At 46.9% G+C, this 24,208-nt stretch overlaps 1 protein-coding gene across 8 annotated transcripts in view; it reads left to right on the forward strand.

The window, feature by feature from the left end:
• The first annotated feature begins 8,133 nt into the window (after positions 1-8,133).
• Positions 8,134-24,208, forward strand: part of SPG7 (SPG7 matrix AAA peptidase subunit, paraplegin) — a 51,210-nt gene continuing 35,135 nt past the window's right edge. For 4 of the 8 annotated variants that reach the window (XR_012154551.1, XR_012154553.1, XR_012154552.1 and 1 more), the window contains exons 1-4: positions 8,137-8,317; positions 9,987-10,185; positions 18,135-18,224; positions 23,519-23,760. Coding sequence is in view for 5 of the 8 variants with exons in the window: in XM_073308260.1 (XP_073164361.1) it covers positions 8,201-8,317; positions 9,987-10,185; positions 18,135-18,224; positions 23,519-23,760 (648 nt within the window). In the remaining 3 variants the exon portion in view is untranslated. Of the gene's footprint in view, positions 8,318-9,950; positions 10,186-16,352; positions 16,456-18,134; positions 18,225-23,518; positions 23,761-24,208 lie in introns of those variants that run through there. The other 4 variants (XM_073308263.1, XM_073308261.2, XM_073308262.2 and 1 more) reach the window with 4 other exon arrangements.

Genomic DNA, 24,208 nt, shown 5'->3' on the forward strand with positions numbered 1-24,208 from the left:
GCTCTGGAGGCAGAGCAGAGAGCAGCAGCTGCTGGCTGGGCACCCAGCTCTGAAGGCAGAGCCACACCAGCAGCGGTGGAGAGGTAAGGGGGACAATGTGAAAAGGGATATTCGTCAATGTCACTTTTCACAGCAGACTTAGCACCCCATTACCACCCTTCTGCGTTGTTGCTGCCGCCACCCCGGGGCAAACAACCAGAACCCCATCTCCAGGTAAGGGATTGGGTGGGGGGGGGAGGGAGGGGGAGAAGGAGAGCACAAACCTGGGTGGCAGGGCTCTACTGTCTGCTTTTTCCCCACCTCCTGGGTGTGCACAGTCTTCTGCACAAGCCCCAGCTACCCAGAGCTTTAAAAAAACAAAAAACCACAGATTGCACCTCCCATGACACATTCCCACACCTCCCTTGGGAGGCCCACCCCTACTGACCTAGCTGCATCTACACTGGGGGTTAGGTCAGTAAAGCTATGGCACTCAAGACTGTAGCTGTGTCACCCTAAGTTTTAAGTGTAGGCCAGGCCAGAGTTTCAAGGAAAATGGAGCGATCAACCATGTCAAAGAGCACATAGAATGAGTGAATAGGTATAATGAAGAGACCTACAGGCCTGGTCTACGTTACAAAGGTAGGTTGATACAAGTCCCACATACGTTGACCTATTTGTGTATATGGCTATGCTCAAATTAGTCTCCGGCCAACATCAGTGTCCTGTTACAGTAACACCACCATCCCAAATAGCGTAGAACCACAGTCAACCTACTGAGGTCCACACAGTCGGTGTAGACACAGCATGACCTGTGTCAATCCTCCAGCAGCTATCCCACAATGCCCCAGTCCCCATAATAGTGACCATTCTGCTCACAACTTTAAACTCCATTGCCCAGGGGGTCACAGAGACAGAAAATCCATCCCATGCCAGCCCCCCTTGAAAAAATCTTGAGTGTTTTTGAAATGCCCTTTCCTGGTTGCCAGGCTTCATGAGCACACCTAGCAGCTCACCTTTGTTGTCTGCATCCAATTGACCATGAATCCACGCCCACACTGGGGCAGGCAGGCAGTATTGAATCACCTGTGCCTACGGGGAGGAGAGGCTGTGCAACCACAGCGATGGACCAGCCATAGAAATGTGGACATCTACGAGCAGATTGGATGGGGGATGCAGGCAAAGGAGTATGACAGGGATCAGCAACAGTCCTGCATGGAAGCAAAGACACTTCACCAGGAACACCACAAGGCCAGGGAGGGTAACAAGAAATCTGGTGCTGCCCCACAGACCTCACGCTTTTACAATGAATTGCATACCATTCTTGGGCAAGATCCTACCAGTGATGGGCAGACCTCGCTGGATTCTTCAGTGGACCAGCAGGAGACTGCTCCCATGAACAGTGAGGGTGGGCAGCGGCGGGCGGGGGACAGTGGACGGACATGGTGAGAGATTTCACCCATGCCGCAAGCCAGGACCTGTTTGAAATTCCATAGGAATTTAGCGCAGATGAGCCTGACGATGAAGAGGAAGGTAGCTCAGGTAAGCGTGTGCATGCATGCATTTTCTTTACAATGTTTTATTTGCTTTTTCTTCCCCCACCCCCATTTAAAGATGTCGCCCAGCCCACCACCATGTGTGCAAGACAAAAGTATCGACTTTTCATTCATTTCACTGACTTACTTGAGAAACTAAAAAGTTAGGAAGTAAATGCGAAACAAATTCCTGAACAGTCCTATGGCAGTCCAATTACATGATCCACATTGATTCAGTGTCTTGTACTTGGGTAGACATAGGACAGTGGTTCCCAAACTTTAACAGCCCACAAACCCCTTTCACTAAATTGTGAAATCTCGTGAATCCCCTCCTAAAAATGAATATTTCCAGGGATTTAAGTTTAAATTTCCTCAGTGTGATGGATGCGCATCTTTGCTCTGCATAGCTCTTGGAAGTCCGGAACCACTGGAGAAAGATAAAAAGTCTCAGGTCTGGTTCAGCGTCCAGTCTATTTCTGTATTTGGTTTTCAGATGTGCATACGAGGAAAACGCTTTCTCGCATAAGTATGTTGTTGAAAATGGTAACAAAACTGTAGCAGCTTTTTCTGCCAGAAGGGGATATTTGTTTCTTAAACTCAGCCAAAAGTTGATCAATGACAGATTTCTGAAACTCCTTTTCAGTTCGTAATCACAGGAGATCTCAATCAATTTCTCTTTTTCCTCAGTGTTCAATATCTGTGTTGAGAAAGTGATATCATCAAAACGGTTGCGACTCCAGTCACTGTCGCCTGACATAGCTGGAAAGTCTTCTCTGAAAGTTGTGCAAAGTCCTTTTAGGTGTGCAATGGTATTGGTTTTAGTGCACTGGTCCAGCTGAAGTTTGTGTTCTGCCAGGAAGTCATGAAGATTAGTGAAACACTCAGTTTGATTATTTTCCAAACAACTTTCCCAGAACTGCTACTTCTTTATCATGGATTCAACTCGCTCTTGCACATTGAAAACTGTTATATTGAGGCCTTGAAGATATAAATTTAGGTCATTAATTCTTGAGAAAATATCTGTTAAATAAGCTATGCTCTGGAGCCAGACGTTATTTTCCATACAGCTGGCAAGGTGAAAAGGGTGGCTGTTGGAAAAAAAAACAAAAACAAACAAACTAGGATTTCTGTTCTAAGCTCAAACAAGCACACAAGGATTTTGCCCCATGAGAGCCATCTAACTTCAGTATGGGTCAACAGACAATTGTGTATACTACCCATTTCTTCACAAAGTTCATGAAATATTCTGGAATTTGTTGGCCATGATTTTATGAAATTTACCATTTTCACTGCATTGTCCAGCACTTCCTTCAGTCCCGCAGGCATGCGTTTTGTTGCGAGGGCTTGTCTATGGATGCTGCAATGGGTCCAAGAGACTTTTGATGCAACCTTTTTTGTTCAAGCTGCAAATCCAGTATAATTCCCCACCATTGATGTGGCCCCATCAGTGCAAATGCCTAAGCAACGAGACCAATCTATTTCCTTTTCTTGAAAATATGCATTAGTCAGACTGAAGATATCTTCTCCAGTTATACGTTCTTCAATGGTTTGTAAAACAACAAGTCTTCATTCACATAATGTACAAACAGTAGCAAAATAGCTAGATTAGCTACATCAGTTGATTCATCCAACTGTATAGCGTGATATGGACTATTTTTCACTCTATGTACAATTGTGGTCTCTACATTATTTGACATGTTATTAATTCTTTGTGACAACGTATTATTGACAAAGGTACCATGTCAATCCTTTTCGCAGCCTTTTCTCCAAGCATGCAATGAACTACATCTTTTATACACGGACCATCAAACTCTGTGCTATGGTATGGGCTTCTGATGCTTTTGCTTCACGGTAGTTCACGCAGTATGACGCTTCAAGTGCATTTTCATTATCAGTACTTGCTTTGGATATAAAACTGGTAATGTCACTTTTCCTCTCAGCTAATTTTCGCTTGAAAAAATCAACAGGCTTGTCAAGTTGTGCAGGATTCCTAGTTTCTAAATGGCGCCAAAGTAGAGAAGGTTTGAGGCTGCTGTTTGCTAGAACATCACCACAAATCACACACAGTGGTTTTGGACGTTCTTGATCACCAATGCATGTAAAGCCATATTTTATATAATCATAGTCATATTTTCTTTTCTTTGTAAGTGATTTTCCAGGACCATCATGATCATTAGACTTAGATTTTCCACAGTGTGGACTTGAGGAAACACTAGCTGATTCTTGCGTCTTTACCCTGCTCCTCCTGGGGCTCCGGCCGTCTGCCCTGCAAGCGGGTCCCACCTGCTGCCTCCAATGCCCGGGGTCCTCTGGCTGCCAGGAGTGAAATTTTTCTGGAGAACCCTCAGGGGTTTGCGAACCCCAGTTTGGGAACCACTGACGTAGGATAACCAGAGGTAGAGTCAGCATCTGTTTTTCATTCCCTTGTTGGGCTAGGCAGGAGGGGGCTGGGGGGGGGAGAAGACTAAGCAGTTTGTTTATGTGACAAGGAATGTCCCTTTTTATCCTGAGAGATCTTGATTACTTTCATGGAGGTACTGTGCAATCCTCTCCTGAATGTGTCTAGGAAGGGTAGCCTTATTTCTCCCTGTGCAGTAAGACACTTTCCCATGACAGTTCAGCTGGCACCATTGCCATAAACAGACTAATAGCTTACGGGCCTAGGTGGCTTTGGGACACCAATATCATCTGGATTCTCTGCGCCTTTGTAATCCTCAGAAGTGAGATAAATCAGCTAAAATTACCACTGCCTATAGAAAATAGTCCCAATTTTCAGTGCCATTGTCCTATATTCATGGAATAAGGGCCAGAATTCTATAACTTCATGCAACAGAAAATCCCTCCCAGCCAGTCCTTGCCAGGCCATACTCATCACGGTTGGAGCTGGACAGTGGTGCTGTACTGAGGTGCTCCGAAGCTGAACCGCCAATAAGCATTTCTCAGAAGTATGTTTGGGACTTAAGGGAAGGGAATTTGGAAGCTTATCTTTCCTGTAAATCTAATGGAGCATTTGTCTGTTTTTAATCAGCAGCTTTTGGTGTGGTGCCTGACCCCAAGGATGCCTGACCCTGAAGACGAGAAGGAAGAGCACTATAGAGAGGGCATGTTCTGCGAGATTCTGCAAGCCAGTGCTGTAGCGGCCTACAAACAAGAGCTTGGAGGCCCAATATGACCAAAAGCAGAGAGAAAGACAAAGCACAGGCAAAAGGCCCAGGAATCCCAGGAGGACAAGGAGCAGGAAATGCACCAGGACATAATGGGGCTTCTCCTCAGGCAGCAAATCCAAATGCTACAGACTCTGGCTGACCTACAGGTCCAAAAATCCTAGACTCACCAGCTTTTGCATCCCTTGGAGAATCATGGTTGCTGCTCCCTACACCCAGGGCCCGATTAAGGCAGGGGCTTTAGGGGCTGCAGCCTGGGGGCCTGGCTCAAGGAGGTGGCCCGCAAAAATAAATCACAGGCAGCCATCTCCAGGTCACTAAAAGGGGTGCTCAGGCTGTCTGCCTGCCCTGGCCTCACATGGCTCCCAGAAGCGACTGGCTGCTGGCACGTCTCTGTGGCCCCTGGCGGGGGGGGGGGGCCTCCATGCACTGCCCCTGCCCCCAGCACCTTCCTCACAGCTCCCATTAGCCGGGAACAGGACAATTGGAGCTGCAGAGGTGGTGCTTGCGGGCGCGGGCAGTGCACGGAGACATGATGTCCCCCTCCCACCAGGGGCCGCAGAGACGTGCGAGCAGCCAGCTGCTTCCGGGAGCGGCATGGGGCCACAGCATGCAGGCAGTCTGCCTGAGCCCTGCTGTGCCGCCAGCTGCCTATGGTAAGCGCCTCCTGGCCAGAGCCTCACACTCCCTCCTGCACCCCAATCCCCTGCCCCAGATCAGAATCCCCCTCCTGCACCAAACTCCCTCCCAGCAAAAAGACTTGTACACAAGGGCCCCACAGAATCTAATAGCCCCAGGTCCACAGGAGAGTTAATCCGGCCTTGACTACTCTCACAACATACCACATGGCATCATGGACTGCATCTTTTTTACCCCTACTACTCCACGCCACAGGATAACAAGGGAAACCAGAGTTTCACAGACTACTGACCTGTGAAAACCACATTGGTGTATGGGTAGCCACAGTGACCTGCACTGAACTACCTTTCTGTTTATTCAAATGAACAGAAATGTTTGCTTCCTTTTCAATTGGAGTTTTAAAAGTTTCAGCCCAATAAGTTATTTTTAAAAAGTGTGCAAGATTGTATGTGTTTGTTTTCATTTTGATTTTGTGCACCGAATTTTTGCCCTAAAAAAAAAAAAGTTGTATTTTTGGAGACACAAAGTATCTTTATCAGAACGCACAGAAGCAGCCAAGAAATGAAACAGCTCTCATAAACACACACCAAGCACCACAGTAGCAAAGCAATACCACCAGGACCTGGTTTAAACTATGCAAGACAGACACTATCTCAAGACAGCAAGAGAGAATGCTACTGTGGCTGACTGAAAATGAACTTTTAAAGCCTCCCTCAAACACACAGCTCCAGGTTGGGCTCCTCTAATAGCCCTGGTGTTTGGATGTTCAAATTTAGCAGAAAGTTGGTCAACCTTGCCCCTCCACCCGGTGGTAGCGTTTCCCTTTTTGCCTCACATATATTATGCAGTACACAACATGCAGCTATAACCACTGGGATGTTTTTCTCCCTGAGATCTAATGGAGTGCGTAAACAATCCCAGTGACCCTACGATCTACCAAACCTCATTCAACAGTCATTCTGCACATACTAAGCCAGTAGCAGAATCTTTCCTTGGTGCTGTCAAGGTGGGCAGCGTCCGGCTTCATGCGTCAGGCGATCAAAGGGTCAAACATCACTGTTAGCATTTCCACATCATCAATGTTAATCAGCCACCAAGGAAAGAATGTCCCTGCTTGCAGCTTTCTGAACAATTCTGTGATCTTAAAGATGCAAGCATCATGCACCTTCCTGGACCAACCTTAATTGATATCAGTGAAGCGTCCCCAGGGATCTAATAGCATTTGCATAACTATAGAAAAATAGGCCTTTCTGTCGACGTATTCTGTAGCAACGTGGGCTGGCACCAAGATAGGGATGTGCATTCTGTCTATTCCCCCACCACAGTTCGGAACCCCATTTTTGCAAATCCATCCACCATTTCTTGCATATTGCTGGGAGTCACAGTCTTGAACAGCATTCAATGGCCTTACACACTTGGATGACAATGGCCCCCACTATGGATTTTCTAACTTCAAAATGATTTCCCACTAACCAGTTGCAATCCAGTGCTTTAAGCTTCTAGAACACATCACCACTCACTTCTCCACGGCCAATGAGCTCTCGTTCTGTCCCTGCACTGGAGGGCTGGGGTGAGGATGGCACAGATCCAGGAATGTGGCCTTTTGCATCCAAAAGTTCTGCAGCCACTGCTCATTGTCCCAAATATGCATTATGTGCAATCCCACCAATCAGTGCTTGTTTCTTAGGCCCAGAAGAAATACTCCACAGTGTGCAGCTGCTCCATGAATGCCACAAACAATCTGGGATTATTATTTTTTTGCTATGTCCATCAGCAATCTCTCCTCAAATATATCCTCATCTTCCTCATTGTGATCCCAGTGGTTGCAGTGCTCCCTGAAGGTCTGCAGGGTGCTGGAACAATTTGTATAGTGGGGGTGCTGAGAGCCATTGAACCAAACTGTAAACCCTGTATATAATGGAAGCCACTCTCCGCATCCCTAGTTCCAGCACCTATGAAGGTCTGCAAATACAGAAGACTTGTGCGTCCTGTATTTACAATGGCCATAAGAATAGTGCTGAACTATGCAGGTTCTGTGCTTTGGTTAGAGATGGCAGAGACAGAAAAGCACTGCACAGGATGGTGTGATTTAAAAAAATAATAAATTTAAAAAGCACTAAAATGATGGTCTGTAGAAAGTATTAGCGGATGGAGAAAGTTGCATGCTGGGAACTTAACCCCTAGCTCTCAGCCATCCCTGGGTGAATCATTGCTATCCCACAAAACACTGCAAAAAAGTCCCAATAGGCATTGCACCAAAAAGCAGAGCATGGCACACAGGTATACTTACCCAGGGTGCATCACCAATACAAGCAGCCAAAAATGTATGCACCCATGTAATACACAAACTTCAGTAGCTGTATCCTACCATAACTTGGTTTGACCAAAGGTTGTAGTGTAGACATAGCCTCTGACTTGGAAAAGAGGCAATTCATTTTAGTGGAGCAGAGAAAGTGAAAACAGACAGAGAAGGGCGTAAGAGAAGTCCACCCCATGAGAAGGGACAGCCTACACAAAGTGCTTAGCAACAAAGGGGAGGAGAATATGGGGTTGAATGAAGATTGCTTTAGGATAAAGGAAAACAGCAAATTTAAGTACAGAAGGGAAGGATCCAGAAGGGAGACAACAACAGATTGAGTTTGACTGACTGACAAGGAAGGAAAAATCACCCCCAACTGACTAGCTATGCTGGCAAAAGAGCCCTAGCCTAGAAGTAGTTAGACAGCAATAAATCCTTTTTGCCAGAATAGCTTATTCCTTTCAGGGAACTGGTTTAAGCTAGAATAGCAAAAGCTCTCCCTTGCCATATAAACTGCATCTTCCCTAGAGGTCTGCTGGTGCAGCTCTACAGGCGACCTATGCTGGTATAGACGTTGGGAGTGGATGATAAGGGATGGATCACTCCGTGATGACCTGGTCTGTTCATTCCCCTGGGGCACCTGGCTTTGGCCACTGTCAGCAGACAGGACACTGGGCTGGATTGACCTTCGGTCTGACCTGGTATGGCTGTTCTTATGGCCAAATCCAACCCAGGGAAATCCGTTTTAGGAGGGTGGGATACTTGGAAAGAACGCGAGCTGCCCGGCGCTGCACCCCCCCGGGCGGGGGGGGGTCAAGGCCTGAGCTGCCCGGCGCTGCGGGGCCCCGGGCGGGGAGGGGGGGGGGTCAAGGCCTGAGCTGCCCGGCGCTGCGGGGCCCCGGGCGGGGAGGGGGGGGGGTCAAGGCCTGAGCTGCCCGGCGCTGCGGGGCCCCGGGCGGGGAGGGGGGGGGGGGTCAAGGCCTGAGCTGCCCGGCGCTGCGGGGCCCCGGGCGGGGAGGGGGGGGGGTCAAGGCCTGAGCTGCCCGGCGCTGCACCCCCCCGGGCGGGGGGGGGGGGGGTCAAGGCCTGAGCTGCCCGGCGCTGCGGGGCCCCGGGCGGGGAGGGGGGGGGGGTCAAGGCCTGAGCTGCCCGGCGCTGCGGGGCCCCGGGCGGGGAGGGGGGGGGGGTCAAGGCCTGAGCTGCCCGGCGCTGCGGGGCCCCGGGCGGGGAGGGGGGGGGGTCAAGGCCTGAGCTGCCCGGCGCTGCGGGGCCCCGGGCGGGGGGGGGGGGGTCCAAGGCCTGAGCTGCCCGGCGCTGCGGGGCCCCGGGCGGGGGGGGGGGGGGTCCAAGGCCTGAGCTGCCCGGCGCTGCGGGGCCCCGGCCGGGGGGGGGGGGGGCCAAGGCCTGAGCTGCCCGGCGCTGCGGGGCCCCGGCCGGGGGGGGGGGGGCCAAGGCCTGAGCTGCCCGGCGCTGCGGGGCCCCGGCCGGGGAGGGGGGGGGTCAAGGCATGAGCTGCCCGGCGCTGCGGGGCCCCGGGCGGGGGGGGGGGTCAAGGCCTGAGCTGCCCGGCGCTGCGGGGCCCCGGGCGGGGGGGGGGGGGGTCAAGGCCTGAGCTGCCCGGCGCTGCGGGGCCCCGGGGGGGGGGAGGGGGGGGTCAAGGCCTGAGCTGCCCGGCGCTGCGGGACCCCGGGCGGGGTGGGGGTGGGGGTGGGGTCAAGGCCTGAGCTGCCCGGCGCTGCGGGGCCCCGGGCGGGGTGGGGGTGGGGGTGGGGTCAAGGCCTGAGCTGCCCGGCGCTGCGGGGCCCCGGGCGGGGTGGGGGTGGGGGTGGGGTCAAGGCCTGAGCTGCCCGGCGCTGCGGGGCCCCGGGCGGGGAGGGGGGGGGGGTCAAGGCCTGAGCTGCCCGGCGCTGCGGGGCCCCGGGCGGGGTGGGGGTGGGGGTGGGGTCAAGGCCTGAGCTGCCCGGCGCTGCGGGGCCCCGGGCGGGGTGGGGGTGGGGGTGGGGTCAAGGCCTGAGCTGCCCGGCGCTGCGGGGCCCCGGGCGGGGGGGGGTCAAGGCCTGAGCTGCCCGGCGCTGCGGGGCCCCGGGCGGAGGGGGGGGGTCAAGGCCTGAGCTGCCCGGCGCTGCGGGGCCCCGGGCGGGGGGGGGGGTCAAGGCCTGAGCTGCCCGGCGCTGCGGGGCCCCGGACCGGGGAGGCGGCAGGGGCAGCTCACGGACAGGCAGGCGGGGGGGGATCCTTGGCGGCGAATGAGGGCGGGGCGTTGGGGAGGGCTGGGAGGCGGCCATCTTGAAGGCTGGCAGCGACCGCCGAATCGGCCAGCTTTCAAGATGGCTGACTCCGCCTCCTGCCGGCACTTCCGGCTTCTCTCAGGGCCCGGCTGCCGTGAGCCGCGCTGCCCGGCTCGGCGAGGCCCTTCCGCGCTGCCCGGCGGTCTCGCGCCCTTGGGGGGCGGTCGCCGCGGGACATGGCGCTGCTGCAGCTGCTGCTCAGGGGCCCCCGCTGGCGGCGACTCGGCCTGGCGGGGCCCGCCCGGAGCTGGGGCCGGCCTCGGGGCGGCGGAGTGCTCCCGGTGAGTGGCCGCGGCGGGCCGAGCAGGGGACGGGCTGGCTGTGCCCTGCCAGCGGGCGCCATGGCGGCGCTGCCGGGGGCGGGCCGGGCCTGAGGCCGGCTGGATCGCCCGGCGCTGGAGCCCGGGGGTCTGGTCCTGGCTCTGGCAGGGGCCTGCTGGGAGACCGGGGACCCCCCTCCCGCCGTGCCCTGTACCGGGGGGAGACCGGAGCGTGACTGATGCGACCTGGGCCATTGTTGTTCCGGGGTGGGGGCTTCCTGCGCAGTGCGGGTGGGAGTCCCTCCTTTCTGCTGCCCGTGGAAGCGCCTTGAGGCTGTCTGGCACAGCGAGTATGTGCAGCGCCGGGCACAGCGGGCGCCACCTGCGTCAGAGCGTCTGACCGCTCCTGGGTTCCGAATAATTACTAAGGACGCTGCCATGGGAGGCCGCTGTGGGATGGGAGCTATCCCCAGGGCTCCTAACGTCTGTGCACTTTCCAGGAATCACCTGCCTGCACTCCTATGAAACAGAAGAGTTTAATGTTGGAGAAGCCCTGCTAGCATGAGAGAGATCCTTTCTGGTATTACCTGTAACTGGAGCCCTGCCAAATTCACAGCCATGAAAAATGCATCACGGACCGTGGAATCTGGTCTTGTGTGTGTGCTTTTACAGATTTCATGAGGGAGACCAGCATTTCTCAAATTAGGAGTCCTGACCCAAAAGGGAGTTTGCGAGGGGTCGGAACGTTATGTTAGGGAGGGTCGCGGTATTGACACCCCTCCTTCTGCGCTGCCTTCAGAGCTGGGCAGCTGGAGAGAGGCAGCTGGTGGCCTGGTGCCCAGCTCTGAAGGCAAAGCCGCCGCCAGCGGCAGCTCAGAAGTAAGGTTGTACCATACCAGGCCATCCTTACTTCTGGGCTGCTGCTGGTGGCGGCTTTGCCTTTAGAGCTGGGCTCCTGCCCAGCAGCCGCTGCTCTCCAGCAGCCCAGCTCTGAAGGCAGCGCTGCCGCCAGCAGCAGCGCAAGAGTAAGGTAGCAGTACCGCAACCCCCCTACAATAACCTTGCGACCCACCCGCAACTCCTTTTTGGGTCAGGATCCCTATAATTACAACACTGACATTTCAGATTTAAATAGCTGAAATCATAAAACTTGCGATATTTAAAATCCTTTGACTGTGAAATTGACCAAAATGGACCATGAATTTGGTAGGGTCCTACCTATAGCTTGGTCTTCATTGTTAGTACCATTCAAGTTTCTAAGAGAGAGAGCTTTTTTATTTTATTTTTTTTTTCTGAAGTCTGAACCATTTCCGTTTGGCAAACATTGATTCCTTTCCTCACTTTTGTTTTTCTTTCCCAGCATAGCTGTGCTACTCGTTATGTCCTTGTTTGTGCACCAACCTTGTAATAGGATTTCATAGAATCATAGGACTGGAAGAGACCTCAAGAGGTCATCAGGTCCAGTTCCTTGCACTCGTGGCAGGTCTAAGTATTATCTAGACGATTCCTGACACTTGTTTGTCTAACATGCTCTTAAAAATCCCCAATGATGGAGATTCCACAACTGCCCTAGGCAATTTATTCCAGCGCTTAACCATCCTGACAGGAAGTTTTTCCTAATGTCCAACCTAAACCTCCCTTGCTGCAATTTAAGCCCATTGCTTCTTGTCCTTTCCTCAGAGGTTAAGGAGAATAATTTTTCCCCTCCTCCTTGTAACAACCTTTTATATTAAAAAAAAAAAAAAAAAAAAAGGAAGAAGGAGGATCCTGGGAACTACAGGCCAGTGACCCTCACTTCAGTCCCCGGAAAAATCATGGAGCAGGTCCTCAAAGAATCAATCCTGAAGCACTTACATGAGAGGAAAGTGATCAGGAACAGTCAGCATGGATCACCAAGGGAAGGTCATGCCTGACTAATCTAATCGCCTTTTATGATGAGATTACTGGTTCTGTGGATGAAGGGAAAGCAGTGGATGTATTGTTTCTTGACTTTAGCAAAGCTTTTGACACGGTCTCCCACAGTATTCTTGTCAGCAAGTTAAAGAAGTATGGGTTGGATGAATGCACTATAAGGTGGGTAGAAAGTTGGCTAGATTGTTGGGCTCAACGGGTAGTGATCAATGGCTCCATGTCTAGTTGGCAGCCGGTGTCAAGTGGAGTGCCTCAGGGGTCGGTCCTGGGGCCGGTTTTGTTCAATATCTTCATAAGTGATCTGGAGGATGGTGTGGATTGCACTCTCAGCAAATTTGCGGATGATACTAAACTGGGAGGAGTGGTAGATACGCTGGAGGGCAGGGATAGGATACAGAGGGACCTAGACAAATTGGAGGATTGGGCCAAAAGAAATCTGATGAGGTTCAATAAGGATAAGTGCAGGGTCCTGCACTTAGGACGGAAGAACCCAATGCACAGCTACAGACTAGGGACCGTATGGCTAGGCAGCAGTTCTGCGGAAAAGGACCTAGGGATGACAGTGGACGAGAAGCTGAATATGAGTCAGCAGTGTGCCCTTGTTGCCAAGAAGGCCAATGGCATTTTGGGATGTATAAGTAGGGGCATAGCGAGCAGATCGAGGAACGTGATCGTCCCCCTCTATTCGACATTGGTGAGGCCTCATCTGGAGTACTGTGTCCAGTTTTGGGCCCCACACTTCAAGAAGGATGTGGATAAATTGGAGAGAGTCCAGCGGAGGGCAACAAAAATGATTAGGGGACTGGAACACATGACTTATGAGGAGAGGCTGAGGGAACTGGGATTGTTTAATCTGCAGAAGAGAAGAATGAGGGGGGATTTGATAGCTGCTTTCAACTACCTGAGAGGTAGTTTCAGAGAGGATGGTTCTAGACTATTCTCAGTGGTGGAAGAGGACAGGACAAGGAGTAATGGTCTCAAGTTGCAGTGGGGGAGGTTTAGGTTGGATATTAGGAAAAACTTTTTCACTAGGAGGGTGGTGAAACACTGGAATGCGTTGCCTAGGGAGGTGGTGGAATCTCCTTCCTTCGAAGTTTTTAAGGTCAGGCTTGACAAAGCCGTGGCTGGGATGATTTAATTGGGGATGGGTCCTGCTTTTGAGCAGGGGGTTGGACTAGATGACCTCCTGAGGTCCCTTCCAACCCTGATATTCTATGATTCTATGATATACTTAAAAACTGTTATCATGTCCCCTCCCAGTCTTCTCTTTTCGAGATTAAATAAACCCATTTTTTTTTCAATCTTCCCTCTAGACCTTTAATCATTTTTCAGAGTAACAGCCGTGTTAGTCTGTATTCGCAAAAAGAAAAGGAGTACTTGTGGCACCTTAGAGACTAACCAATTTATTTGAGCATAAGCTTTCATGAGCTACAGCTCACTTCATTCACTTTAATCATTTTTGTTGCTCTTCTCTGGACTTTCTCCAATTTGTCCACATCTTTCTGGAAATGTGGCACCCAGAACTGGACGCAATGCTCCAATTGAGGCCTAATCAGCACGGAGTAGAGCAGAAGAATTACTTCTCGTGTCTTGTTTACAACACTCCTGCTAATGCATCCCAGAATGATGTTCACTTTTTTTGCCACAGTGTTACACTGTTGACTCATATTGAGCTTATTGTCCACTATGACCCCCAGATCCCTTTCCGCAGTACTCCTTCCTACGCAGTCATTTCCCGTTTTGTATGTGTGCAACTGATTGTTCCTTCCTAAATGGCGTACTTTGCATTTGTCCTTATTGAATTTCATCCTGTTTACTTCAGACCATTTCTCCAGATCATTTTGAATTTTAATCCTATCCTCCACCTCCAAAGCACTTCCAACTCCTCCCAGGTTGGTATCGTCCTTTATAAGTGTACTCTCTATGCCATTATCTAAATCATTCATAGAATCAAAGAATACCAGGATTGGAAGGGACCTCAGGAGGTCATCTAGTCCAACCCCCTGCTCAAAGCAGGACCAATCTCCAATTTTTGTCCCAGATCCCAAATGGCCCCCTCAAGGATTGAACTCACAACCCTGGGGTTAGCAGGCCAATGCTCAAACCACTGAGCTATCCCTCCCCCACATATCATTGATGAAGATATTTAATAGAATTGGACTCAGAACTGGTCCCTGCGGCACCCCACTTGTTATGCCCTTCCAGCGTGACTGTGAATCACTGATAACTACTCTCTGGGAACAATTTTCCAACCAGTTTTGCACCCACCTTAAAGTAGCTCCGTCTAGGTTGCATTTTCCTAATATTTGCTGTATATATTGTCTGTGCTGCAGGAGAGGGTCAAACGTCATGAGGTCCTGCAAACTACATATTATGTGTAGGCTTTGGGCTGTATGCAAAATGTTGTTTAATGTTTTAGTTACCCTTTTTTAGTGGGTGTTATAGGGTCAAAATCCTAAACAGCAGAATAGCACATCAGTTTACAACAAAGATGCTAACCAAAATCTTAAGGATAGGTTAGCTTTATGTTTGTCTTCACAGGAGCAATTATGTAAATAAAGGAGGCACATGAGTTCCATACACATCCTCAGAAGGGATGTAACGTCAGTGGATGTGGCTTGTTTTTTTTAAATTGTTTTCTCATCTTTAACTTTTTAACATCTTTAGGGCTATTATTTGGACAGTTTTTGTCCTTCTTTAATTATATCTGTTTCCAAAGGGGTATAGTTTAAATTGGTGAAACCCCAAGTGTGGGCACATTTATATCCATAGAGGAGTATTTGTATCAATGTAGTTTGTTTTGCAGAAACTACATTCATGCATGGGGGGTTACATTCATGTAAGCTATATCTGCTTCTGAACTGATACAGGTTTGAACTGGTTTAACTATATAGACTAGCCCTTAAAGAAAATTTAAAAATCAAGTTTGTTAAAATAAGATGTAAAATCACACAAACAAGGAAATTCTGACTTAAATGTTCTCTAACTTATTTGCTCTTCTCTGCTGAAATTCTGCAATGTTTTCATGGTAAGCTTCTGTGACTTTCGTACAGGTGAGGCTTCACCCCCTGCAATACTCCAATCCAGTGAACACGTGAAAAACTGAGGCTATTTCCACAGTAGGAGTGCTTTACTGGTATAGGAATAGCGGTATACACACTTCTAGTATGGACACAGCTGTACAGTAAAGCTGTGCTTTGTACTGGGATAGTAAAACCACCCCCACAAGAGAGACAAGCTATCCCAGTAAAAGCACAGTTTTGCTGGTATAACAGTGTCTACACAGGGGCTTCAGCCAACACAGATCTGTCAATTAGGGATCACACTTCTTCACACATCTGATCAACATAGCTATGCTGAAAGAAAAGGAGGACTTGTGGCACCTTAGAGACTAACCAATTTATTTGAGCATAAGCTTTCGTGAGCTACAGCTCACTTCATCGGATGCATTCAGTGGAAAATACAGTGGGGAGATTATGCTCAAATAAATGTGTTAGTCTCTAAGGTGCCACAAGTCCTCCTTTTCTTTTTGCGAATACAGACTAACATGGCTGCTGCTCTGAAACCTGTCATAGCTATGCTGGCAGAAGCTTCTAGTTTAAACTTGGCTGGAGTAGCAGGTGTATTGTTGGAATCTTTGCTTCTATCAGTTTAAATTAGTCATTTAACGTTATTTAACAGTATCTTCATTGCAGTGAGAGTGCTGTATGTCACGGTAGGCCATGTCAACCAATTACTAATGTAACTGTGAAATTTGATCTACAATTCAAGCCAATTCTTGCGTCCATGGAACATCACCCTTAGGGTTAATCAAGACTACAGGCAGTACTTATTAGCTGGTGTGAGGAGTAGGTGTATAGTCTCCTTACTGTGGAATCTGTTAGGTTACGACTTTGCCCTCCTCTAGCGTTTCTCATCTGAGAAAATTCAAGCACTTCACCAATGTTAATGAATGTAGCTTCTCCATATCTCTGACATGTTAGCCCCAGTGTACACTTGAAGGATAAACCTAGGCACAAGAAGAAGAGTGTGACTTCCAAACATTTTAGGCACATGCTCTGTGTGCATGTTAGCTCTCCTAAAACCAGGCTATAAACTACTTGCTCATAATCACATAGCAAGTCTGCAGCAGAGCCAGGAATGATACACAGGAATGATACTCATCCTGTGACCAAATCACAAAAATATCCTTCCTTCCTACTGAGGAAATCTACTTTGATTGCCTGCTGCACTGTGCAGTTTTTCCTGTTACAGTTGTCATCTTTTTTTCTCTTCAGACCCTTCTGTCCCGAACACTTTCCCCCACATTTGAAGGGCTCAGTGGACTCTTAGTGAAGCAACATGTAATTCGGGATCCAGTGAGACTCTGGAAACTCTTAGGTGAGCTCCCTACTAAAGTATTTTTGAGGGGGATGTCTGCGTTGGCCAGGACATTGTCTTTGAAATGACATTAATTTGGGGTCTACTAAGAAATGTAATTACTTGTAGTATTTTTTTTTGGCTAGTGATAAGCTGTGGCATCTTCACAGTCGGGCTCAGTGGATTGAGTTACCTATCTGAGCTCTGAAACCATTTAACTTGAAAATGTTTTGCATTTGGGCTTACAGTTCAGAGCTTGCATTTTTTTAAAAATGGATTTGCTTCTGTGCCTCATTGGTGAATGTTAATAGGAAATCTTGATGCAGCTTTGACAACAGATATTGTAGAGGGGTGGTGGGTCAGTCCTATCCCTAGGAATTGGGGTGGGGCCAGGATCTGCCACCCTTGGAGCACGTGGAGGTATGTGTGTGGTGGGGTCTGTCTCATCGCCCTACCCTGATTCTCCCTGTCGGGCTAAGGCCCCCTCACATACATGTTCCCAAACAGCAGATCCTGGTCTCAGCTTCTCACCAGCTGGCGCTGTAGTGTCTCCTTGGCATTGCCGGGGGCTCCTAATCACCATGTGTTGCCATTGCCGCCCCCCTTCCGGCTGGCTGGCTGGAAAGGAAGCAGCAGCAGTGGCCTGGACTGGAGCTGTGTGTGAAGCAAGCCAGGCCCCAATCCCTGCCCTCTGCCAGGCTGACCAGCTGATGCCATGTGGTGAGAGATCCTCCCTGGCCCGAGCAGTCATCTTAGCCCAATACCATGGTGTTTCCAGCAGCAGGGATGCTTCTGCCTCCCCACGATTAGAAAAATCATGTTGTTGGGCTAATTTCCTGATTTTTATACAGTCTGTGAAATCATGACTTACACAGGGCCATTGTTCTGGAGCTGGTGAACATGAGCCTGCGCGCTGTGCTGCAACGTGTTAACCCTTTATGTCTGTGTTGTGGTTGAAAACACATGGATGCCTCTTTAAAGTGATGGCTGGGAGGGACATCCACACACTCTGCACAACTGCAAGTGAACTCTCCAGTGAGGGGTAACTTCTGTCAAGTAGTGTCATTTCTAGGCTTGCCTGCCTTTCCATGGAGAGTGCAAGTAATAGCCTCAAATCATTTATTTTCATTTCTGAGTTCTTTGCTGCTCCCTGGCACATAAAGGGAAGCTCCCCCTCAGAGTGTTTACTACTAGTGATAGCGGTGTTTTTTTAAATGATATGTGTATGTATGGACAGATTTGTGTTCTTCAGTTGCAACACAGACAACATTTCCATTAGTATATGTTCACACCCAGTAGTACAAGGATACTGAAACTAGTGCATTGATAAACTCCAAATTTTCTGTTACTCTATAGGAAAGTTTAATAACTAGAAACTGGTGGAGAATTCTCTCCAAAAGACTGTCTGCCATCTTAGAATAATTTCTAAACAAAGCTGTATTTTGACTGGATTGCTGAAAAACCCCCAAACATTTAATTTAGAAATAACATTCAGAGTTTCCTCAGTCTTGGTCACATTCCTCCCTCTGATGTGTGCACCCAGTTTCCACTGAAGTTAATGAGAGTTACACATGAGTAGGGGAGGGCAGAATTTAACACTTGACATATTCAAAGCTTGTACTGTATGTCTAATTTCTCTTCCTGGGTCCCAGAACTAAGTGCTTCAATTACTATCCTTTTCCATATTTATTTGTCTATAGGTGGCACTTACTATTTTAGTACCTCAGGGTCTCGGTGGAATAGCAGTAAGAATGAAGGATCCAAAGGGAAGTCTCCAGAGGAGGATGAGGGTATGTATGAAGTTTTGATACAGAGGATACTTAATGAAATGACGATTCCAAATTGGAGTGTCATTCCGTGTGTGAGTATGTGCAGGAGAACATGCAAGATCCATGTTAATGCTAAATAGTGCTAGGTATTGCACTGTATACCGGAGCCATAACTGTAAAGTATTCTCAGTCATAGGTTTATAAATCACATGCTGCTGAGTCTAATCCATACATGTCCAAGCTTTGTTCAAAGGTTTTTATTTCTCTTTTGTACATCAATTTGTTTTTTGTAATGTATATCTAGGTTTTGCAGATGTTTAAAAATTTAAATTGATAATAGATAAAATTTTTCTAAAAAGCTTAAAAAGAATCAACGTCTGTCAAAATTTAGAGTTGCAGGAAATTATAGTGGTGTGGTCCAGAAAATTATTTAACAGTAGATATTGAGATTCAGAAAATTAAAGCTTTATAACTGTTAAAAGATAAATTGTCAACATCACATGTCAAAATATGCAAAGTAAATGTCCTTAAATCAAACTCTAATTAAAGTTATCAAACAGCATTTTTCTTTCTTCACCTGTAGGCAAATTTTGATTATCATCAGTGGAAATATTTGAGTCCTTACCTTTGTTACTAATATCACCTAACAAAAATGAAATCTAAGGAAATATTAAAATCTACATTTCACCACTTCAGCTGTGTACTTCTTGTCTTTTTGAACTTGTACATTGGAAATAAATTAGTCAATTTCACTTTTATGTTAAGCCTTGTCTAAACACAAGTTGTACCAATTTCACTAAATCTGTTCAGAAAACTCTAGCTAATTTGGTGCATTTAGTTAAGCTGAGCAGATACCAGGCACTCTTGAACTGATTGAAGTGTGTCCCCACAAGGGAGTTGCACTGATAGAACTACGTGGGTTTCTAAAGTATCTTAACTAAAGTGGTACAACTGTTGTGTGTAGACAAGGCCGCAATTTCTAATAGGTTTAATTTTCTGATCTTCCTAGGATACTGCAGTGTTTTGGGTTGCAAACACCTCAGGAGGATGTTATTCTTTCAAAATGGTTTCAATTTAAATTTAAAAAAAAATCACTGAGATTTTCTACTGATTTTCTACTTTCTAATAGCTTGGTTTCACAGCACCTATATCTTGAGTCTAAACTGACCTGACAGTGCCCCTTGGTGTTGTCAGCAGCTTTCCTATAGGGGGATAGGCAGTCACTGTATTCCCTTTTTTTACAAGTGTAATTTGACTCGGCTTTGAAAAGTGACTAAATTGCCCTCCCATCCCATCCCCCCAAGTATAAGGGACTGGAAAAGTTCCCAGTCTGTGACAAGCCTTGCAGTTTGATTCTGTGTATCATGAATTTCCCGCTAGAAAGTCCCCTAGCTGGTGGAATGTACTGTATCCTGGCTTAAGGATTTATTTTAAAGATGTCAGAAATGTCCCATGTGAAAAGCCTCATGCTCTTCCGTATGTATTGTGGTATCTGCTGAAATGTGACAGAGGCCTATAAGACAAGAACTAGCATCTGAGAATTTCTTCTTCGTCTCAGTTGATGCCAGGACTCTTGTCTGTGTGAATAAAGGCCGATCTAGGCTTGCACCTTCTGTGGTGCTATTGTTCGTTTTCTGGAACTTTGGATGAAGGCTAAATCTACAAACAAAGAGGGCTCCACTTTATTGTCACACAATATAATTGCAGTTTGACAATGGCATTATAGTTCTGTTTTATAATGACTAATTTTTAACTACATTTTCACTTAAATACAAAGATTGAGACAGTACAAAAGGCATGACTTTTTTTTTTTTTTTTTTTTTGTGGTTCCAAACATGCTGGTGGGACCATCAGGCTGCATCTGGCCAACTAAATGCCATGCACACTTTCAGACCCATGTATGGTGGTAATCTATAGCCTTTGAGGTCTGTAGGTCAGGAGTGAGGGTCTTGTCAGTTCAGGCAGCCAAACTTAGGCCACTGCTCAAACCACGTGCAAGGAACAGAGAGAGAATGTACAGTGGGATGCTAATACAAATACCACATGGTCTTTACTGAATGTTCTTTTTCTAAGCCTGGGATTTCTGCTGCCTGGAAGACCACACAGAATGATTGTGACCAGAGATCCTACAAGAAGTATTGTGGCTATTAAAATTTGTAAACAGTAACCTGCTGTGTTCCGTGGCCCTTCTCCTGTGATTAATGGATAATTTGACTTTGGGAGGTGGAATTCTCCTCCGTGTCTCTAGCAGAAAGACTGTCTCTGCAGTAATTATTAAAAAGAACTCTTTGGACTGTCACCTCAGCCCTTGCAAGCTTTTAATCACTGAGTTCAGATTCGGGGTTAATGGCAAATCATTTCTTCATGAAGGCTTTGAGACTAAAGAGCTGGAAGTGTTCCCACAGTGGTTGTTTGCAAGTGTCTCTTCCAGCTACCATTACTTATTGATTGAATAGTTATTGTGGGCAGTTTACATTGTAATATGAATACTGCATGGCGAAAGTGATTGCATTTTCTGACAAACCAAAGTAGCAGGATGATAGAGGTACAGAAATCAGGAAGTTTGAATTGCATAGCTGTCTCTGCTTTCCCTGAATATGGACTGGTAGAAGTTCTCTCGTAGCAATAAATGTCTTTCTTCCAGTTTTCTAAGGCATTGTCATCTGAAAGTGGTCAGCTGCAGTTTTGATGGTGAAGGTGCTTCCAATTTGCATTAATCCAGAAATGTTCATCATAGCAACATGTCTGATGGCAAGTTCCGATTTCAACATGATCTTTTTTCAGTGACGTTCTCAAGATTATGGCCGCTTCTCAGAAGAGAAGAGAGAAAGATGAGGAAAGCCCCATACTCTGATCAAGGAAAATATTTCATGCATCTGTCTTGATTTCATCTGAAACTTAGAAAGGAAAAGTGCTTTAACAGCATTTCCCTGGGGTGTTGCTTTTCCATCTGAGATCTCATTGAAAATCATCTTTGCTGCACTTAGATTCCTTTTGTGCGGGGGTTCACCTCTCCCAGAGTTGCCTCCATTGTTTGTAGAAAGGAAAGTTGTTGTCTGTTTATATAGTTCTCATTTAATGGAGCGGGATATCGTCTAGCTTTAAGGTTTCTATCATCCTTGGCTAACGCTGTTCTCCTTTTAATGACGTTGCTGGATGTTAGATTATAGCATTGTGATGAATTTACTCATTTTAGTGTAGCTGGATCTAGCTGATAACTTGGGTGGGAAGATGGCACGAAAGAACAAAAGGGGATGAGCTGCACACAGATCCTGAGCTGTCACTGTGTTCTGAAACTATGACTTTATCTGAAAAGCTGTATTGTTTCTATTTAGTCACAGACCTTTCTTGTTGGAAACATAGAACAGAGCTAGGGAGAAGTGAAAAATGATGTTGCATATCTGAAGGACAGAGGACTTCCTGGGGTCTGATGACTGGGTCATATTTTTTTCCTTGGTTTTGTTGTGTTGTGTAGGGTCTAATTGGTGGCTAGAGATAAATGCCAGTGTAGATGTCTTTGTTATGAATTTGCAAATAAACCTAATCTGGGCTGCAGCAGGCAGACACTCTAAAAATCCAGTGGTGAAGAGTTAATTTATTTCTATGTGTAGAATGGTATTTACGTATGTCATGGTGCCAATGGTGGTAAATTGTATATCAAGAACATCCAGATTCGACCATATAAATGGGGAGAGGACTGTCTTTTTTTATCACATGATGGTCAGCAACTGAAATTAAACATTCTGCCCTGACAGTCCTTTAAAGGCAGCAATCTTCTAAATCTTCTGAAGAAGTCTGGAAAATGCCAGGATTCTAAAAAACAGGTTAGATGCAAATACTAAGACACACAAGTCATTGATTCTCCTGTGGTTCTCAAGCCTTCTAATTGCATTATAAAGTTACTTACTTGACTAGGTGTTTTTGGCATTGTAAGATGAAAAGTGAGCATGTCATTGAAACAAATCCATCTATGGTACCTACAGAACTTCCAGTAGTCTATTAAAAAAGCATTTTTTACACCACATATAATTAAACTGTGTAACTCACTGTTGCAGGATATTATTGAGACTAATAGTTTAGTAAGATGCAGTGCAGATTAGATGCCTCTATTAGATGCTTGTGTAATATTAATAATCATTTTATTATTCTGTATAGTGTAAATGTTGTCAACCTTTTTTGGTTTAGGACATCAGTTGATCAAGAGCTGGTCAGGAAGTGATTTGTGCTGTATTATTGCACAACTGGCCAAGAACATTGTGGTGGGTTTTACTCATTCTCTCAAAATTTCCAGCATAGTATCAGCCAGCAGCAACCAGACTAGTTGGGCCACTGGTTTGTTACAGTATAGAAAAATGCAATATATGGAGGGGGTTACTGTAGTCAAAGCCTTTCGTTTGATTCCAGTAATGATGCTCCAGTGGTTTTGTTTGATCTATACATGTATTAGGCCGCTGAAATGGTTACATCCAGGCAGCTGAAATGGTTCCTCAGTTTAGAGTAGGCTGGGATTCTTGATGAATTGACTTTTCACTAACTAGTTAATGGATTTTGACCCTCTAAAGCCTTCTGGACTAGGATTAGATTTAAATAAAAACAAGCCGCTGATCAAAGTTTTCCAAAATGTGTTTGAGATTATCCAGTATGGAGATGAAGAATTTGATTTCTGAGGGTAGCTTCCAAAAGTAAATTTTTGGCTCTTTGTGCCACTTCATTTCCTCTTCTTACTGAATTGACAGTTGAAGTGAAAAACTTGACCTTCCCTTGTATCCAGTGCACACAGTCTCTCTGCTTAGGCTGTTGGGGCACTGGGGAGCTGCTGAACGTGGCAGCAGCTAAAACAGACTCCATGATACAAGCAAATATTTGCTAGCTAATAGAATGCAAACTTTGCCTCCTTCCTAGCAACTGTTAATTTTGGATCTGGCTGCATGTACTTTAATAAACAGGCTTTTGAGTTGATACTGTTTAACATGTGGAGAAGAGGAGGCCTTGCGGTCTGACAAGATCTGGGAGCCAGCAAGGTCCTGGATTGTAATGTGACCTAAAACACTGACTCACTTTGTGACCTTGGACAAGACATGTGACCTTGGACTTCATTCAGCTCATCTGGAAAACTGGCCTTACAAGACCTCGCAGCAAACTCGATGCTGCTTCCGAGTATAGCTTTCCTAGACCAATCAAATTTAGGACTCATACCAAACTATGTAGCTGGTCAATTTTTGGTCTATTGTGTAATTTTCTATTCTCTGGATCACAGAGCTTAATCATTATATACTCCCCTGTCTCTCCTCTCATATCTCTTCTTTTTTATAAAGAGGAAAAGAAACGCAAGGAACGGGAAGATCAGATGTATCGTGAGCGTTTGCGGACGCTCTTCCTGATAGCTGTCATTATGAGCCTGCTAAATTCACTGACCATCAGCGGGGTCAACATTTCCTGGAATGACTTTGTGAATGAGATGCTGGCGAAGGGGGAGGTCCAGAGCATTCAGGTGGTTCCAGAGAGTGATATTGTGCAAATTTATCTGCACCCAGGAGCTGTTGTATTTGGACGGCCTGTGAGTGTCTTTGTACAATTAGAATGAATAATTCCAGATTAAGCTGTTGGGAAGAGTTTCTTAAATGTATTTCCATTAAAGCCCCAGCTGCTGTTTTGTTCATTACTGATTTCCTTCTCCTCCTTGTCTTTGAAGTTCTGTGTGACTCTTGTCAATTATACCAACTGAGAAATGAATCAGTCTCTTTTTTTTGTTTGTTTTATAAAGAATATTGTCTGAATCTCCCCCATCACCACTGGTTGGGAGGAAGTCAGAAAATCCATTGCAGATTTTGGAAAAGTTAGATTTTTAAAAAAATTATCCCTAATATCAGCACAATTTAAGATGATTCATGGAGCTAGGAATTGGTAGTAATTTTTTACCACTGGCTGGCTTAGGAAAATACATAATATTCAAAGCAACCAGTGTGGAAGCTGGTTCCAGATGTTTGACAAGCACTAATAATACA

The sequence above is a fragment of the Lepidochelys kempii genome, chromosome 12 (assembly GCF_965140285.1).
Source record: "Lepidochelys kempii isolate rLepKem1 chromosome 12, rLepKem1.hap1, whole genome shotgun sequence".
Taxonomy (NCBI): Eukaryota; Metazoa; Chordata; order Testudines; family Cheloniidae; genus Lepidochelys; species Lepidochelys kempii.